Source organism: Podarcis erhardii, assembly GCF_964252035.2.
Source record: "Podarcis erhardii genome assembly, chromosome: 6".
Classification (NCBI taxonomy): domain Eukaryota; kingdom Metazoa; phylum Chordata; class Lepidosauria; order Squamata; family Lacertidae; genus Podarcis; species Podarcis erhardii.
Window position 1 is genome coordinate 13630583 of NC_138510.1, and position 20836 is coordinate 13651418.

General features: G+C 41.5%; 1 protein-coding gene across 3 annotated transcripts in view; it reads right to left on the reverse strand.

Annotated features, from left to right (window-relative positions):
- Positions 1–8521: 8521 nt before the first annotated feature.
- The window catches only part of EDN3 (endothelin 3), a 37701-nt gene continuing 25386 nt past the window's right edge, over positions 8522–20836 (reverse strand). The window contains exons 3-5 of one of the 3 annotated variants that reach the window (XM_081868133.1): positions 14988–15164; positions 13445–13584; positions 8522–11372 (exon numbers count right to left, since the gene is read on the reverse strand). In XM_081868133.1, the coding sequence (XP_081724259.1) occupies positions 13458–13584; positions 14988–15164 (304 nt within the window). In that variant the 3' untranslated portion in view covers positions 8522–11372; positions 13445–13457. The remainder of the gene's footprint in view (positions 11373–13444; positions 13585–14987; positions 15165–20836) is intronic. The other 2 variants (XM_081868134.1, XM_081868135.1) reach the window with 2 other exon arrangements.

Sequence of the window (20836 nt, forward strand, 5' to 3'; positions counted from 1 at the left end):
TCACTATGTGAATCTTCCTCTTCCTTGGACTGCAGCCTTCCTTTGTCTTGACATGCCGAATACAGAAAATGTCATTTTTTGTGATAACGAGCTCTATCAGAGCTCAGTAGCGTGCAATAACTCTTCCTTAAAAACCTTTGACCATTGACATTCTTCACACATTTTCCTGGAGCATGTTTCATTCATGTCTCGGCTGTTGCAAATTTACTGGCCCTGAGGGCTGTTTGCTTTATAGCAAAGCTCCGCTTTTATCTGAGACTATGTTCCGCAAAAAGCTCCCCTGGGTTTCACTTCAACAAGGTCTCGCAAGTTCATCAGCCAGATGTGAGTTTGTAGCCAACTTAGCACAGCAGACGAACCTCCTGGCCTGCTATCCTGCTGCCTTAATATCCATTGGGGATTTCAACACTGGCTTTCTTGGGGGTAGAAATGCACTCTGGTGGAAGAATTTTCCCTGAGATATTTTCCATTTAAAATGCATTAAAATACAGCACTGCCTAGGTTTGATATGCTTACTCTAAATGGCATTAGGTTTCTAGAACTTTTGCTAGACAATCAGTTTGCAACATTAAAATCCAAAGAACTTTCCATGAAATCCAAAGAACTTTCCATAAAGAACTCCATCTATTTGGGGCATACCATTTTTCTTTGCTCCCAACAGTCAAACTGTGCTATATTGTTGCTTAGAAAAGAAAAGAAAATTGCCCGAGCTAAAAAGACTATTGCAATTATATGAGCTGTTTGGACTGTGGATACTTATGCAGATATCACAGGCACCAACTGGGCAATTCCCATAACATCACTACTGGCATGTGACACATCCTATTCTTATTTGCATTATTATTTTGTCACCCAGTGCTCAGCATTCTGAGTGAGGGGTTGCAAGGGCACAGACCTTGTCTTCCCACAAGGTAAACTGTCAGTCCCTGGCTTCCCTTGCAGCAGGTCCAGATTTTATGTTGCGCTTTTAGTAGGGCTGGCTGCTGGCTGAAAGAAAAAGGGCTTTGCTTCACCAGGCTCCTGTTGTGTACTGGAGTGCTGGTTAATGTCAGTCCTTGGCTTTTTGAAGGCAGGCATTGGCCCAGCCATCCCATCTTTCTCCAAGAAGCTGATTTCTTACCCACTTAACCGCTTACTGAAAGCTGGTTCATGTCATCACTTGATTAGCCAACAGTTGCTCACTTGTAGTGGGATTGTGATTAAACTCCATTGACACCAGATGAAAGTCCTAGCTGTGTTGTAAGATCTGCAATGCCTTATTCCCAAAGCCATGCCATCAATTGATATTGTGGTCATCAATATATGTACCCTCAAAATAAATGGCCTGACAAAGTAAATCCAGCACAAGTCTTTTCAAGTATCTCAAAAATAGGTTAACTGGCTATATGCTAACTCTATCAAGAAAATGGCAAAAAGTACCCAGTTTGCAAACTTCTGGCTGGCTGCTGATGGAAGCAGAATATTGGGTTAATGGGCCTTGACTGGATCAAGCAAAACAGTTCTGATGCTTCAGGACTAAATTGCCTTTTAAGCCCAATTGTAATTAACTGACTCTAATTCATTAATCAATTCCATACTGAGCTGGCAAAATTCTGAAAGGCCCAAAATGCTTTATATTTTATAAGAAACAGATACAGGCTACTCTGTAGAATTTGCTCCCTCCTCCATGTGGAACTAATAGCTTAGCTTGAAATGCTGGATTTAAATGCTGATGTTTATCGGTGTTTTTGTTGGTTCCCTGTTTTGATGCAAGGTTATGCGAACATTTTCCGTCATTGTACTTGTGGATGGGCTTCTGTTTTGTTTTCAACGTCTCAGTCAGGGCGCCATTCTGAGATCTTGGGACAAGTTTATTATTGTTTAGTGAACTTTTTGCACAAATTATTCTTTCATTTTGATCGTTTCCAGTTCTGATTAAAGAAGCAGCAGTGTAAACAGCTTAATACAGGAGCAGGGAATTTACTTTTGAATAGTTGTGCCGGGACAATAAAATAACCCCATTCCAAAATTATCTTTTAAAAAATTATCCTTTATTGGTTTTCAAATTATTATGGAGACAAGAATAACAAAAAAATCAATAATATAGCCAACTAAAGGCAGAGCATACAAAACCTGAACACATTTTTATTTAATACCACCAAAACTAAAATAATAGCAACCTTATTTCTCTAGACGGTGTTGGGAGAGATACATGAAAATCTGAACATAATCTATATGAAATAAAATCCCACCGTACTGAATAGAAATGACCAGGAACTTCCTGTCCCTTAGAGAACAGTTAACATATGTGTTATTTTTTCTTCAATAACTAACTTCAGAGATACTTGTGCCATAAGGATATAGTCAGACTTGTGCTATAGAGACCCTGTCAGCCGCCGGCGTCCATGTCAATAGTTCCTTTTGGTGAAATGAATTCATAGCAGGGTCAGCCCAGGGCGTTTTGCTTCCCAAGACAAAACAGAAAATACTGCCCTTCCTCTGCAGCAACCACCACTTGAGGAACTGGAGGTAGTTATCATGGTGATGACAGGTAAGGAATAACCAGGGGGAGGAATTAACTCTGTATTGTCAAAAGTGCACCTGCAAGTTAGGGAAAAGCATTGTATCCTTCAGTCTAGGGTTACCAGATGTCCCCAGTTCCCGGGGACAGTCCCCGCATTTGCAAATCTGTCCCCAGACAAAATCCATCCCCAGAATGTCCCCAAATTTGCAAATCTGTCTCCTGGAAACGTGGCAGTGGCAGCCTCAGCAGCCCGGAGTCAGCCTGGTAGCGCAGTTGGCTCTGGCTGGCTTCAGGAGCTGCTCACTGCTCGCTGTTGTGGCTCAGGAAAAATGGCGGGCCCAATGGCAGCGAGCAGCTCCTGAAGCCAGCCAGAGCTAACTGCACTACCAGGCTAGCTGCTCCTGGGCAACGGCCACCTGCCTGTGACTCCCGAGCCTCCCTGAAGGGGGAAGGAGATTGGGGAAGGCTAAGGGGTCATGAGCGGGTGGCACGCCGTTGCCCAGTTTAAAAAAAATCTCTGCTCATTTATGTTTCACAGGGTGGGAAAGAAGGGCTTTACACCTTTATACAATAGGCATGTGTGCTTGGTCCCAGGATCTTTTGCCTCACCATCCCCACTACTGACTCCCTGTTGCTACTCAGCTTCAAAACCTCAGCTTACGTATCTCCCCTATCCTAAGCAGATAAAGACTCCACCTGCATGTAACCTACAGCCCTAAACGGCCTCAGTCCAGTATATCTGAGCGTCTCCACCCCCACCGTTCTACGGTGAGGTCCAGCTCCAAGGGCCTTCTGGCGGTTCCCTCGCTGCGAGAAGACAAGTTACAGGGAACCAGGCAGAGGGCCTTCTCGGAAGTGGAACGCCCTCCCACCAGACGTCAAAGAGAACAACAGCTACCAGACTTTTAGAAGGCATCTGAAGGCAGCCCTGTTTAGGGAAGCTTTTAATGTTTGATGCATTACTGTACTTTAATATTTTGTTGAAAGCCACCCAGAGTGGCTGGGGAAGCACAGCCAAATGGGCGGGGTATAATAAATTATTATTATTATTATTATTATTATTATTATTATTATTATTTGCTTCTGCTCCTCCCTCTTCAATCCTCTTCTGGTCCTGGGGCAGGAGAGGGAGATGTGGAAGCCTCCACCAGCCTGACCTCTCTTTCCCTTCTCTTGCAACTGTTCTTCACTCTCTGAACCTGCAGTTTCTCCTGTCTCTGACCCTCGTCTACCTGGCTGTTACATGTTCCCCAAGTTCACCAATCCCTTCTTCCAAGTCAGCCTCCAACCCCACTTCTCCTAGTGCCCACTCATCAGAATCTAGCCACCACTCCTCAGTGTCCAGCCAGCCTCTGACAGCAACCCAGGGAAGCTGGTGGCAGAGTAAAGGGAGAGGAGCCGTTAGTGGTGGGTGGAAGAGGAGGCCGACAAACATAGGAGGCAGTTCCTTGGAAATCAAATCTACCACCTGAGGCAGCTGCTTCACCGTGCCTCATAGGCGGGCCAGCCAAGGGCAAGTCTACTATGAAACTAATAAAGCTTAAACCTCAGGGCCCCTAATCCCAAAGGGGCCCCAGAAACAACTTTAGTGCACATTGCTCAGAAATTTTGGGTCTAGTGAGTGGCACGACTCAAATTGATTAATTTTTTGTTGTATACATTTCTACAATCCCAAAGTTCGACCATCAGTAGCACAGATGTTGTAAAGGTGTGGTGCTCTGTCATGGAATAACCCCACTGAAGAAGATAACAGTGGTTGCCCAGAACTCATTGCTGGTTGAGAAGGAGTGTCCCCAGATGTAGATCTGCCAGTGGGGCCATCCCTCCTTCATAGTACCTGTCCACATATAGAGAAGGGATATCTCACAGGGCTACAATTCTCAGTGTTCCCTCAGAAGAAGGATTGGCTGTTAAACCACTCTGAAAATTGTAGCTCTGTGGGGAGAATAGGGGGTCTCCCCACATGTCTCATCACCCTTAACAAACTACAGCTCCCAGAATTCTTTGGGGTAAGCTATGGCTGTTTAAAGTGGTACCATAGTGCTTTAATTGTATAGTGTGAAAAGTGGCCTAGGTGTTGCCAATTTATTATTTAAGAAGCTTTGGAAATATAGGACAACCCATATGTTCCCTTCCTCTTCTCCCCTGCCCCTCAAACACACAAACACACTGCAAGTAGAGCTTTCATTAGAAGAAAGTGCTTTTTTTAAAAAAAAAAAAAAAAGCAGCTCAGTAAAATACCAAGATAATGTAAACAGAGAATTTCAATATTCTTTGTTTAAATTGCCTGGTATATTGTAAACCACTTAATCCTGAAAGATTTTGCTGTTCTATAAACCTTTTCCATACATAGAGAGAGATGTATTTCTAATCTCTTTTCTCTTTTCAGCATAGCTACAGAAACAGATCTTGTTCTGTGTATTTAACATTTTCCTCGACTGCTGCCGTAGCAGATTCTAACAAAGGGATTAAGAAGTTTTAAAGTCCACAGGGGTGGCACATTGTTCCGTTGGTCAGGAAACACTTTTGTGTTAGTTTACTCAGCTTAATAGTGGCTGAGATTACACTCTTTGGAGCTTTATTCTGACCCAAATTTCCTGGACCAGAGAGTTTCATGGTTTTTTGTTTTGTTTTGTTTTTGCACAGGGCAGCCTCAGAACCCAGAGAGAGGAGGCTTTAAAGGCAGGGAATTCCATGAGCTGATGGGCAGGATCAGGCCCTCTCAGGCATTCTTTCAGACATTGAACCCTCTTCCTTAGTTCCCTTTACTTAACCAACCTTTGCATTCTTATAGATACCTGATTTTTTATTTGTAGCCAGCCCCAGTAGAATGGTGGGTCTATCACCTTGATATTTACTTGCTGAGATTACCATCTGAGATAGCTCTGATGATAAAGCATGGGACTCTTAATCTTAGGGTCATGGGTTTGAACCCCACGTTGGGCAAAATATTCCTGATTTGTAGGAAGTTGGACTACATGACCCTCCTGGTCCCTTCCAACTCTTTGATTTTATTATATTTATTATATATATATATATATATATATATATATATATATATATATATATGGGGCCAGTAAATTCTGTTAACAGCATTGATTCTTGCGATCCCTGGGATCAATGAGGGTGCACTGCGCTGCTCCTTCAGAATGCTGATTGTTCTGCTCTAACACTGCCTCTAATGGGCTACAGCAAATCAAATCTCACAAGATCTGGGCACTAGATACATAAGTACAGAGAAATAGGTTTCCATAAATAACCCTCAAGCAATTTAGCCTCAGCTTTTTACTGATGATAATGCGATTGCCCTGTAAAATGCACACAAACCCCTCCCCCCATACTCTGGAGACACTACAAAAATTTTATCAGTTGGGACGGGCCCTCTAAGCATTACACCTGAGCATCAAAACCTTTCAAAGAGGGATGGAATTCAAGATTTGGGGGAATGGCCAAAGGGACCCAGTTCCCCTTTGATGTTTTGTTTTCTGCTACATTTGGAAGTACTTTTCCAACCCCGCAATCTGAAGAGTGTTGTTTGTTTAGTAATCCTAGTGAGGTGTGGTTACTGGAGAAAAGGCCCTCTCATCTCTGCTCTCCTAGACAGGTGCAACTGGCACCCGCCTTGGTGTCCTTTTGGCACTACTAAAAGACTTTGTAATTTTCCCAGGCCTTTTGATCTGGGTTAATATGGGGAGTATGGGATCTCAGGGTGACTTTTACCATCAGAGGGGAGAGCATAGGCAATTGGTTCCTATTTCCCTCTCCAGAGCACAAGTAGCCTTGAGTAGTCATGCTGGCTTACCCTTCGAGTCTGGTGGTGTTGCTGGTGAATACCGAGTCGGTCCATAATAAAACATTGCTCAGCCAGGATTTGATCATGGATGAGGGGGCTGGGCTGGCATGCATTACAGAGGCCTGAGCGGGTAAGCCAGTTGTGCCCTATTAGGTACCATATTTTTTGCTCTATAAGACTCACTTTTTCCCTCCTAAAAAGTAAGGGGAAATGTGTGTGCGTCTTATGGAGCGAATGCAGGCTGCGCAGCTATCACAGAAGCCAGAACAGCAAGAGGGATTGCTTTCACTGCGCAGCAATCCCTCTTGCTGTTCTGGCTTCTGAGATTCAGAATATTTTTTTCCTCCTCCAAAAACTAGGTGCGTCTTGTGGTCTGGTGCGTCTTACAGAGCGAAAAATACGGTACTTGGCCAGATCGGAGGGTCAGAAGAGTCGCAATTGACCACAGGGGTTCCATCATAATCACTAGGAAACCAATCTGGCTGGGTGCCAGATGTGAGGGGCTGTTATCAAGTGTTGGGTGACCGGCAGATACCGCTTGCCCTGATTCATGTGTTACAGACAGTCTTCAAGTGTGGTTTCGAGAACTGTGGGATTTTAGCTTGTCATTTTTTCAGGTCTAGCTCAGAAATTCATGGGCAATGCGTCAACCACTGGGCTGCCTCAATACATTGATCGTAGGTCCAACACATAGTCAGTCATGTCCTTGGTCTGGTTTTTACTACAGGACAAACTAGGAGTAATCCAATGGCCAGGAAGGGTGACCATCTGCTTTGCATTAAGAAGGTCCTATGTTCAACTCTTGGTATCTTCCGATTGGGCTGGGAATGTCCCATCTGAACTCCTGGAAAGCCAGTGCCAGTTGGTATGTACACAATACAGAGTTGATAATGGTCAGATTCAGTATAAGGCAGCTTTCTATGTTTCTTTGTCACAGACGGATCACTTTCCGGTGAGGTTTGGACTAATATGCCCCCTCCCTACTTGGGGCAAAAAGAAGAAATAGTCCTCCAGCCACTTACAGTGAGATACTGGCCATTGTGCCTTTTAAAGCACCTACCCAGCCCACAATGACTCGTGGGAACTATAGTTCATCCCTAAACAGAGCTACAAATCCAAATTGAAACGAGCACCGCTAGGCCTGCATCATGCAGTTGAAGAGCCAAAAGAACTTCCTTCAGCCTTTTTGTGGCTAGCCTGCGAAGGAATCAAATATGTTACTGGTACGGAAGAGTCTTTATTAGTTTAGTTTCCCTGCATCAAATAAATAGTTGGATGGCAGTCTCAGAGCTGCAGCCAATCACTGTGCTTTGAACTGTTTCAGATGCCTTTGATCCATTCATATCCAAGACAAAATGAATTATGGCACTGTAATGCGGCAAGTGTTGCATCCTTCAAAAACTTGGCTGATAAATTACCCAGGCAGAAGCATCACTAACCCACAAGCAACGAAGAGAATCATGTTTCAATCACTTTGTGGATTTTTAACCATTGGAGTTTGTCTACAGACATGGCATCCCTTGAAATTTCTTGCTAAGCTACTCATTCAGATGCAGACTAAATCTACTCAGCTTCATATTTATCTCATTTAACAGGAGCCAGGGTTAACAAACTAGCATTCCTTTTGGCTAAATCAAAACTTAGGCATATCTTTGTTCGATGGTAAATTCTACAATTTCTCTTTATGACTCAGCCTAACATTTTAAGAAGGATGGAAATAATTTGATAGCTCTGTCACTACCCTTCAAAAAATATACTGGGATGAATTCTGGAAATGGGGAAGGGGGTGGGACTTAGATCAGTTTGAACTGAAGGAAAGCTGACTGAAAAAAGTACCTGTTGGCTAGCATCTGTGACATCACCAACAAGGCTATTTTAACTTTTTACTTACTTTAGACGTTTTATGGAGAAGCTAATAACTTTATTTTTAAAAAAGCATACTTTATTCCCAACAGTCGCTAGAGAAGTTTTGCAACTTTTTTTTTAATGTTTGCAGTTTTTGCTTTAATTATGTGATTGATAATAAGACTTTATGTACCAGAACCATGATTTGGCCAAGGTTCCCAGAAGCAGCACCACCACATAACAGCATCTTCAAAAGCGCTTGGCACTCAACAGCAGAATCCGTACCCAAAGCTGAAAGTTGCCGTGGCTGCTGGCAATTTAGGCTTAATCAAGTGTGATGCAAAGAACTTGTAGCCTAAAATATTGAGATTAATATCATCTGGGTAAATCACAAACCTTTTATTTTGCAATATGTTGTTGCAAAGTTACTCAAGTAGAGGTGGGTAGCAATCCGAAAAGGCCAAACTAAACAAACCGCAGAAATTTGCTACAATCCATAAGTTAAAATTGAAAACAGATTCCATAGGAGTTGAAGCAAGTTTTGACCTGTATTTACCTAGGCTCAATAAAGAGCCAGTTTAATCTCATCGTTGAGCCTCATCAAACTTAACAGAATAAATTAATCACAACTAAATTTGAGTCTCCATTCTTCTTATGTGATGCAAGTATAACTAATTACCTGGCTTGGAGACACCATATTTGCTCAGTTTGATCTTTTGCTACACTAATTAATGCCTGGATTACAGAAAATGGATTTCCATTGTCTATAGGAACCCCTTTCAAACCATTTGGGACTGTAAGGAACCTTGGGGAAACTGATATTCTAATTAAACCACTGACATGTATTTAATTCCATTACCTGATGGCACAGATTTCTTTATATGTTGAAGGCCACATACTGGGGAAATTTGGGGCCATAATGTTGGACATTTTTTTGGCACATTTTACATATGGTCAAAAGATTTAATTGTTGTGATAGAAAATACTCAGCTGCCTAAGTATCCTTACAACAGTGTCAAACTTCCTATGTGTCTATTCCAGAAGATAGCTGGATTTTTTGAAAGAGGCAAGGACACAAGTGACATGCCCAGTGCCTAGCATTTAGGTAAAAGATGTTCAACTTGTTCTCAGGAGCTACTACAACTCCCAGCATCACTGACCATGAGCGATGCTGGACAATGCTCATGGGAGTTGTAGTCGAAAACATCTGGAAGACACTGAGTTGACTACCATGACTCTAGATGATAGTTTGAGGTCCAGAACTGTTTGATCCACACTGACACACCTAGTGGACAGTTATATTCCATGATAAGGTTACTGTCTAGGATGAAGGACTTTCTGGGTAGAGACAGCATGAACTCAAATGCTATGAAGTCACTGACTGGGGTGGGGCTGAGGGTTTGCCAGATGAAAGATTTGTGTACCTTTCTGATTTTCCGAGTCTGTAGAAAATAGCGATAGAATAAAATTTGCATGAAATACACGAAGAGCATCATTTTTCTTTTGCTTACAATTGGAAGCGGGCAAAGCTGCAGCTGGATTTGGGCCTTATTCTGTACGACAAGGGCCTGCTTTAAAAACAGTTTCATATGCTCACATTGCACACTCATATTGTGACTTTCTAAAAGAAATCTGTGATTATTAAAATTTCCACATATACCTCAGATAGCAATCTACCTCATAATAAAAGGTTAGTTCCTTGAAACAAGATTGATTTCTCCACTGAGTTAATTAAAAGAAACACACACAGTAAGAAAAGCTATTTGCCAGTACAATAAATAGACTACATCTCAACAAAATACACCAAATTGGGCCAGGAAAATAGAAAACTAGTATAAATGTGATAATGGAGAGGTATTTTACTTTTATAAGTAGAATAATTTATTTATGTAATATATTCATATATATATACTATATATATATATAATATAGACAAAAGATCTCTTCCTTTCTTGCTGAAAACAATGTCCATTACTTATTTTGCAAATTTTATATAGCTGGTTTGGGGATTTGCACGTTTTCTGAATGAGCCCAAAAGTTCATCAGTTCAGCCTACAGTCTTAACTGTGGTCTCCAGAACTATGTTCTTGTAAAATAATAGACTTTTAAAGAAAAATCCATTCTTATAAAAGTATCCTTTGAAAGATTCTCAACTATCAGTAATGAATGTCTTTTTCTTCTTTCTGATTAGCAAACGCTGGGTGAATGTTCTTCCGCAGTCTTCTTAACATGCACCCAACTAATTCAAAAAGGCCATCCATTGATTGTGTAAAAATGCATCCAATTCTTCTGCTTCGTCTGTTCCTCAAAAATGAACTTTCATAATTGCAATTAACAGTTCCCATCACTGTATTTTTCCCAGCCAGTCCTTCTAGCAATTTGAATTAAGGGCTAATATATGGCTTTGAATGTCAGTCAAATGCATTTTTAATGTTTCAGAATTTCTTCACCCCGGGGCAGCAGAGTGAATAGGACGGATAAACTAGCGTTCTTCTCTCTCAACATCTATCCAGTAGATCTGTTGTAAAATTCCATTTCAGTGCAGGAATAATTGGTGCCTAAATCCAATAGCCTATGAAATACTCCCAGTATACTGTTAGCTTGCTATATGTTATAATTATATTAATATTAGCCATTCATATTCAATCTGCATAGATATTGTCATTTACATTTCTTCACCACTGAGATTACAATAGGAAGACAGGTTTGAACAACATTATGGAGAAAAGGGTGCCTTTCATAAAAAAAAAGTGACCAGAATATCAAATACAGGTACTGTTCTAATGTCCCAACTTGTCCCATGACAACTGCATGCGAAAAGCTGGACATTCATACATATGACAAGCAAACAAGTGAAGGATTCTTTTTTCCTGTCCCACATCTTGACAGAGTAGGAAAGTTTTTCACTCTTTGAATCTTTATTTTTTTTCTTTTTTAGCCAGTGGGTGCTGTTCTTGGGACCGTAAACAGCGAAAATGTTGCTTTCCAAAATTGATGGATGACATCATGGATGTCACCATCATGTGGGGTGTATAAGACTCAAGAAAGACATTAGCTAGAACATTGCAGTTCAGTAACACTTCCTCCAGGCAGGTACATTGTCCACTTTCAAGATTGCATCAGTTCAGGAAAAGGAAGCACCTGCAGGTAGATAATCCATTTGAGAGTCTTGAACATTTGTTCATCTTCAGTGAGTTTCATGTCTTAGGTAGTAGGTACTCAACTTCATACCTGTGGAAGAAAAATGCACAATGAAAGGCTTTTCCAAATGCTGTTGAAATTTTGTTTTGTATTCTGAAACCATTATTATTTTTAACGGCCAAAAGCAAGGGTTATTTTATAAATAAATGAAACAAGCACTGAGAGCCTGTGTGGTGGAGTGGTTAGAGCTGCTTTCCTCAATGTGATGTCTACACAGATCAGCTACAGATCCCACAAGACCCCTGCTCCATACAAGACTTCAAGAAAAATATATATTTACCAGGTGTCTGGACATACTGCAAAGCAAAGCGTTGTCAGGCCATCCAGCTCATTTCTGGTGGTTACTGCAAGACAAGACTTAGCTCCAATTCCCCCCACAGAAACCAATTTGTTGCTGTTGTTGTTTTGATTGATGGCATGGGCTTTTCAGGAACAAACTAAGAACAGAATGCTTATGCAACTTTTGAGCCATTTGCTGTAGAATAATTCTTCATTTGTAAATATAAATATATACCCAGAAATGTAGCAAGCAGTGCCAGGAAATGTGCGGGCAACAGGCAAAAAATTAAATTTCTGAGAACTATTAGCCATATGTTACCACAAAAATCAACTGCCATTCTAGCAAAGAGAAAGGAATTGGAGTAAGCATCATAGTATGGAAGGAACTGCTTTTAGTTATCATAGTGCCTTAGTCCACAACTAGTTTTTAAGTAGGTCAGCTCTGAGCAGGGAAGGGAGGGTGCTGCAGCAAACCTCCCCCGCCCATCTTCAAAATGGGCTGCCAGCAAGTCCTACTGCAATTGCTGCCACTATCTTCACACACATCTCTCATATCTGGGTCCAGCATATTCCTTAGACCTTAGGCTCGGGGCTTCGATATGGCCCAGTCTCCAGCTGGATGGAGTTCTACTTACTTCATTCAGGAATAATCCCACAGACATGAAGTTAGGGTAATGTACGCGGGTGGCACTGTGGGTTAAACCACAGAGCCTAGGACTTGCCCATCAGAAGGTCAGTGGTTCGAATCCCCATGACGGGGTGAGCTCCCATTGCTCGGTCCCTGCTGTTGCCAACCTAGCAGTTCAAAAGCACGTCAAAGTGCAAGTAGATAAATAGGTACCACTCCAGCGGGAAGGTAAACGGCGTTTCCGTGTGCTGCTCTGGTTCGCCAGAAGATATTTAGTCATGCTGGCCACATGACCCGGAAGCTGTACACCAGCTCCCTCGGCCAATAAAGCGAGATGAGCGCCGCAACCCCAGAGTCGGGGAGTCCCTTTACCTTTACCCTTGGTCCACCTAGCTAGATTAGTGAAATTAGTGCAATGGAGGGGGCATCTTTCCCAGGTTGGTGCCCTCCAGATGATTTGAGCACTAGCTTGGGAAATGCTGGTCTAATGCAATGTTTGGAAGGTTAGCTGTGCACGTCGGAAACCCAGTGTCAGTTCCCTGATGGGTCGTGAGGTAGTGTGACTGGCTGGCTGTCATCAAGTCTTAATTTTTCAGCCTAACCTATCTCATAGGTCATATTGAATCAAAAAAAGACCAAGATGTGGAGTGGGAAACCCCTGCCACAGCTGAAATGTTATCTTGTTATCTCTGCCATGAACTCAGTAGGTGGCTTTGAGCAAGATACTGTTTCTTAGTACCCGCTCCAACTTCAATTGTAGGAGTAATAAAACTAATCCATCTTATTATAGGGCATCTGTAAGGCTTACTTGAGATAAGGTATATGAAGCACTTCGAACACTCTGAAATGCTATATGTTGCTATTAATAACACAGTATTAAAAAATTCTAAAATCACCAAATAATTATTTTAGGTTATGCTTTCTGTTTTGCACCAAACAAAGCTATTGAGTTGAGTTTGGTTGCACATTTGAGTCAACAGAAAACACTTTACATTTTGAATACAACACTTCTGCCTTGAGGCAAACCAATTTCATTTTTTGGCTGGAAGAACAGCGATGATTAAAAAGTGCCTTAAATATGCACATGATCAGGTAGAAACATGCCTGCTACCTGCTTCTAGGCCTTTTCTTTAAACTAACAAACTTGACAATTATCAAAATATTAACTTGCCCTCCAAACGTTTTAGCCACTTACGCGCACAATATAATTAAAACATAGACTGCACCTCTCCACTTTGAAGAAGCTGAAAATTCTCCTGGGCTACAGAGTGAGATATTTGCTCCTTTTCTCGATGGGGATCTGTTTCTTCTCTGCTGTTCAGTTGCTCATTATTACTATGGAAAAGAAAGTTGGGGCTTTTAAATTACCACGCAATTTCTTCATCCCAAATATTTATCTAGCTTTAGTTTTTAATTTGCACTTTGTATTTTATTATATTATTTGTATCTGTTGTTGAAAACCACCATTATCCTAAAAGGTTTTTTAAATAAAGGGTTGCAGCCAATGCTAGACCTACTAAGAGTTGATCCACTGAAATTAATAGACATGTTCTTTAATTTCAGTGGGTCTGCACTAAGTAGGACTAGCACTGAATATAATCCAAAGATTGTCTCTTTCAAAGAACAAGTTCAAAACATACCCATTGCTTTTCCAGCGTCTGCCTTTAAGGAATGCTAGAATAAAGTAAGCACTGCTTAACAGTTAACTGGACAAGTGAGCTCAACTTTTTTTGACACTATTTCCACAACGCTACATTCCAAATAAATATTAAGGGCTCTTCTCCATGTTTCTTCCATTCACTAAACTCATCTGGGACAAACTCTGGTGCTTGTGCTATCTTACAAACATCTGAGTTTCCTTGTAGGATCAAAGCAAGGATCCATCTAGTCCACTATTCCGTTTCCAATGGTGTCACAGCCAGATGCTTCTCAGCAGCTCACATGTAAGGTGTTAAGATTATAGATATCCATAACACTTCTGAATGTGAATACACCAAACAACTGAGCTGGCTGAGCTCAGTTTCAAACAAATTAACAGTGGCATAACACATGGGCCATTCTTGCCCATCTGCACCATGAGGATGCAGCTAGCTGTGGATGCATGTGAAAGGGCACAGTGCTAACGGCCATCATCACATTTGTGGTAGGGAATTCTATACAGTCATACCTTGGGTCTCAAACGCCTTGGTTCCGGAACAAATCAGCTCCTGAACGATTGAAACCCGGAAGGGAGTGTTCCAGTTTTCGAACCATTTTCGGAAGCCGAATGTCTGGTGCGGCTTCTGACTGGCTGCAGGACGCTCCTGAAGCCAATCAGAATCTGTGCCTTGGCTTTCGAACAGTTCCGGGAGTTTCGAACAGACTCCCAAAACGCATTCCGTTCGAGAACCAAGGTACGACTGTACACTGAATTAAGTACTTCCTGAAAAGTTACTTCCTGTTGCTACTGCATCATTTAGTTTCTCTTATACGAGAGAGGGAGAAAAATTATACCCACAATATTCTCAATTCCTTTTAGATACACAAATACCATAAAACAGGAGAGTGCAACATGCATTATCCTTGGGCTAATTTCATGTGAGTGGTAAGAAGGGGGAAATGAGGGAAAGGGGGCTATGCAAGAGAGGATAGGGGACAGCCCCACCCACCATAAACTCTGTCCCCACCTACCATCACTATTGCGTCCCTCAAAAAAAAAGAGGGGGCTTCTCACCCCTGTCACAGATGAACAATCTTACCATTGGCCATTCTGGGTCCTTCTGCAAAAGTGCATACACTGCTTGTCACATCTGTCTGCACAAGAGCAGCGCAATGGAGGCTGTTTTGATGAATGCAAGCTCTTACGATGCCGCTCTGTAGATCTTTTGCCTCTGAAACTTCCCCTGTAATTTGCCAGTCCATATGGAACAATCCTCCTGCAACAAAAACGTAAGAATGCTTTAGCATTTTCAAGATCGTATGGAAGCTATCAGGGGTCAGCAAACTTTTTCAGCAGGGGGCCAGTCCACTTTCCCTCAGACCTTGTGGGGGGCCAGACTATATTGGGGGTGGGGATGAACAAATTCCTATGCCCCACAAATAACCCAGAGATGCATTTTAAATAAAAGCACATATTCTGCTCATGTAAAAACACTAGGCAGGCCCCACAAATAACCCAGAGATGCATTTTAAATAAAAGGACACATTCTCCTCATGTAAAAACAAGCTGACCATCCGCAGGCTGGATTTAGAAGGCGATTGGGCCGGATCTGGCTCCTGGGCCTTAGTTTGCCTACCCATGTTTTAAGTGTTTTTACCCCACACTTCAGGCAAAAAGAGCAGCCATGGTGGGCAGAAGCAGCGGTATCCCATGAGAAGGAAGGAGAATAGTATGTATTGTATTATTGCTTCCCAACTTACACCTCAACGCAAGCAGCCTCAATATCCTCATTGGAGTGACAAACTTCCTAAATTTATATCCAAAAGATATGATGATATTAAATGAATTAGCGAAATAATTTTGGAATACATCCTGGAGTGTAAAAAGGGAGTCTACTCCAGACCTGGTAAGAATCGCATGAGGACGATCAGACTGGAAAGAAAAGAGAAAAATAAGGACATGCTGTGGAACTATGGAAGAGAGGGGGAAGGTAGCCGAATGACTTTAATTAAAATTGAAGAAATAAACCAGATGATTTCCCCTCCTCCCCTCCCGTATTTCAACAACTCACTTTCAGCCTCAACAAAATAAGAGTGCTGAATTGAAGAAGGAAAACTGAAAAAAGCCAGAAGCTGCATATAAAGTCCACATGGATCTATCTGTTCATGTAAGGGCCCCCCAAATGGCCTCACAATACATTTTGTGTCAACATACATACTTAACAAAAGTAGATGCAGCTTTCAGCTATACCACACAAATCAATTTGCATGCACTAGTTCACTTAAGAGACACAGCCAGTAATCTGGTTTGGAGACAATGCTAAACTATGGCTAAGTGCTAAAATGCACTAACTTTGGGCTTGTGCACTTTTCCAATATGGCTGCAAACAGAAACTTGTTAGTTTTCACTTCCGTTTTCAATTAACTGAACTCAAAGTATGGTTAACCTTAAATGTGGTTTAGGCAAATAAGCAAGGATAATAAACCATGGCTTTGGGCTTAACGCTAAAGTGCGGTTAAGCAAAAGTAGAAGCAAAAGTTTCCAAAATCCTCCTCATAAGGGGAGGAATGAGCAAACCAAAGGCTCAACGAGGCTTGTTTCTGCAACAATTAACCATCATTCACCAATTATATGCCCACTCAGATGCTTTGATCTTCCGAACTGGCACTTTTACAAGAGCCACATAATGTTTGTTAAACACTTACAATGAACCAGCGCTTCAGTGTAGGTAGGTTTCTTTCTTGCACTGTTTTCGGTGCCTGGTAAAAACTTTTTTGTCTAGGCAAGCCTACCCAGACATGTAAATTTAACCAGTATTTTAATATGTAACATTATTTTATAATGTATATTTGTTAACACTGCTGCTTTTATTTATATTTGGGGAAAGAGTTGTTCAACCTGTTTTAAAACATCTGATTTTATCAGTGATTTTAATTTATCACATATGTAAACCACTTAAGAGATTCTGATGCTCTTAAATAAGTAAATGCCAAAAGGTATCAGAGAGGGAGATGAACAGTGCAGATCAGAGCTTTCCAAACTGTGTGTCACGACACGTTAGTGTGTTGGCTGCAGTGTGCTAGTGTGTCACACGAATGCTCCCCGCATTCCTCCCAGGGCTGGAAAGGGGTTAGTTTAACCTCCGGCTTGCAAGTAAAACTGAATTTCTGTGTCGCAAAATGATGCATGTCTAAAAAGTGTGTCACCAATATGAAAATTTTGGAAAGCTGTGGTGTAGATAGTAACGCTTCTAAGCCATAGTTTATTGTTTCTTATTATTGTCACAATTACAGTAACAGCAAATAAATTTAAAACAAAACTAAAACCCTGACAAGTGGACCCTCATGGTAAAGACCCAGCCAAATCAGCTTGGAAAGACTGATTGAACAAAACTGTTGTGAACTGTTCCTGGAAAGAGCGGGTAGCGGGTGCCAGTCGTACTGCGGCAGGAATTGTCATTCCGCAGAACAGGGGCAGCAGAAAGTCCTACTCTGAGTTACTGCAGAGTGGGCTTCTGAGATCTTTAGAATTTGCATGAGAAACTCTCCTACAGACCACAGCAATTTACTGAGTTTATAAGAGATAAAGCGGTTTCTCAAGTAACCTGGCCTTTACTTACAGGGGGAATTATAAGACTATGTTAGCACCAATCCCCTCAACCTGCTAGCAAATTGGCAGCCAGTGCAAATTCTGAAAGTAAAGGATTATATGCCCAGTGGTAGCTTACACCCACAAGCAACCTAACCACCATGTTCTGCACCACTTGCAGCCTCCAAACCAACCCCACATAGAGAGCATTGTAGTAATCCAACCATGAGGTTACAGGTGCACGAACAACTATGATCAAGTTATCCTGATCCAGAAAGGATCGCAACTGTCTTGCCGAAAAAAGGAAAAAAGGCACTCCTAGGACTTAGCTATAGAGCTGCTATACAGCTGCAAAATAAAACATTTTAAGTGTGTTTTAAGTGCAATATACAATGTGACACTAGATGGTGAGCCTAATGGAAAATTCAATGTATTTTTACAAAGACTTTTTTAAAAAAAGCTTTTTCAGAACTGTTTTTATATGTGTGTAGATTCCACCCTAGTCACTAAGGACACCTGTACAGTGGTACCTCGGGTTAAGAACGTAATTCGTTCTGGAGGTCCGTTCTTAACCTGAAACTGTTCTTAACCTGAGGTACCACTTTAGGTAATGGGGCCTCCCGCTGCCGCTGTTCTCATCCTGAAGCAAAGTTCTTAACCCAAGGTACTATTTCTGGGTTAACAGAGTCTGTAACATGAAGTGTCTGTAACCTGAGGTACCACTGTACCTCCAGTGACAGAACTGGATCAAGGAGCATCCCCCAAACCACAAACCTATAGTACTCCTTCAGGGAGAATCCAAATTCATTTAGCATTATGTCCAAAAGGGACACTGAAGAGTCATGAGTCCCCACTGAATCATGTAGCTCATTGGAGTAAAACAATGATAAAATTGGAGCTCTAAGATGCTCGGAGGAAGGGTGGGAGAAAATGTAACTATTCAGTAATGCCCAAGACTGGTTCCAGCAATGTCATCACAACCATTTCCTTCCTCCATTTGAGCGACCTAGAAGAGCTCAATCATCAAGAATGATTACATTCTGCTGGAATTGCCAAATGAGTCTTCCAAACAGCACTGAAAGCTTACATATGTACACAAGAATACAAAGAATGGCAACGCTGATTGGCTATAGCGGTTACAGAAATCCTATGACTAAAGAAGAGGAATTAGGAAGGAAAGAAAGAGGAGGAAGGAGTTTGACAGCTGAAAGTGTAGGAGGTTGCATCAAGGCCTAGGAATGGCCTGAAAAATTGGTACAGAAGACATATATTTGCAAAAATAAATGGAAGTAGATAAGAAGGCATTAAGTGAAACAGGCAGAAGAGAAAGGAGGAAAAGGAGTGTAAAATCATGGAAAAGTTACAGCAATAGAGAAAACTAAGCAATTTAAATGGGCTAACCCTGAATAAATTGGCAAGAAATTGGACTCCAGCGCAATCCTTTTGGGCTTCAGCCTACACTGAAAAAGTCAACTCTCACTTATTACAATTATTTTTTTAAGCCAAACACAGGCAAGGGAACACAGTGAATTTTATATTACATGTTTTAGGTTTATGTGCTCCTCCCCAAGTGCCCGTAAATATTAGCCTGACCGTGAAAAGCAATGCGTCAACAAAACTACTGAAAAATTTATTAGAGTGGAAATGGGAGTGGGGAAGAATTCGCAGAACACTGACACTAATCTTGGAAAAATTAATAGGGTTTCGCACCAATGTGTATGACTAGTAAAATTCCCCATCTCAAAGGCATTGGGTGGCTGTGTGTCTCATTTCCTGTTCAGCAAGCAGTCTGATCAAAATTAAGTTTTATTTTCTCTAGTTTTGCACACACACACAAAGAAAAAAGGAGGGAAATTCTAAATTCATGCAGCATAAATGTTGTTTAATATGGAACCATACAAAATTCTAAAATATTCAAACTTTATTCAGATGAACTGAATTGAATGCTACACTAGAAATCTCAGCTCCAAGGAAGGTAGTACAAAATATTTTCTCGCTCGCCAAGCCACTTGTTTTCCATCTATTTCTTTAACAGACACACAAGCACACAAGAAAAATGTTCTTCTCTCCCAACCCCCTCTTCTCCTGTGTCTGGGTCAAAAACAAGGCATGAGAAATTAATTTCTGCCTCTTAAAACAAAACAGACCTTCCCGCAATAAGGAAGGGAAGAAGGGCATCAATAAACATCAGTATAGAGGTAGAGAATGTGAAATAACGCAGAGCATTTTCTACAGCAAACAACACAGCATATGGGAGTTAGTACTTACTCTTCTGCACTTTAATATTCAGCAGCATGAATAAATGTACACCAGTATTAAATGCCTCAGGACACCTTAGACCAAACTGGTACCCAGTCCAGCATTTTATCTCTAATATTGTCCAGCCACCTGTGAATGTCCATTTATGTCATTCACAAACATGGCCTGATGGAAACAGCCATTCTGGATTGTTTACATCCTGCATCTGATAATCAGGAGTGTGCTGCCCCTGAATATGCCATTTTTCATTATTTTGGCTACTAATTTCCATGAAGCCATTCAATCCTCTTTAAAAGGACCATTAGACAGAGTGTTGGACTGGGATTTGGGAGGCCAGGGTTCGAATTCCCCATCCAACCATGAAGTTCAATGGGTGACCTTGGGCCAGTCACTGCCTCTTAGCCTAACCCACCTTACAGGGCTGTTGTGAAGATAAAATGGGTAGTGGAGAATCATGTACACTGACTTGAGCTCCTTGGAGGAAAATATGGTACATAAATGGCAATAAGAACATAAGAAGAGCCTGTTTATCAGGCCAATGGCCAGTCTAGCCCAGCATCTGTTCTCACAGTAGCCAATCAGATGCCTGTGAAAAGCTCACAAGCAGGATTCAGGCACAAGAGCGCTCTTCCCTGTTGTGGTTTCCAGCAACTGGTATAGCATTGCCATCATGAATTTGCATTGTCATCATGGATTTGTCTATCTAGGTTAGTGGCCATCACTGTCTCTAACGGAAGCGATGCAGTTTCATTTTTCCTTCTTCAATCTATTTCAGAAACTTCTCCTTTTTCTCAATCAATCCAAAATCCACTTACCTAGAACTCAATGGGACTTCCCTCTCTGCAGACATGCATAGGATGGCACTTTCAAATGTTTTATTCAAAGCATGAACAGGTGGACCTGCCACATAGGATGCCATGCTGTTATACCCTTTAAGATAAAAAATAAAACCATGCAAAACTGACCAAAGACTGATCAAATCTGCATAGGGAAACTAAACCCAAAGCAAACCATGGGGCTACTGTCCTTAACCACACCACCCTGAAATCTATTTTTAGGATGCAAGTACACTTTAGACTTTTTCAAAATAAATAAATTTAA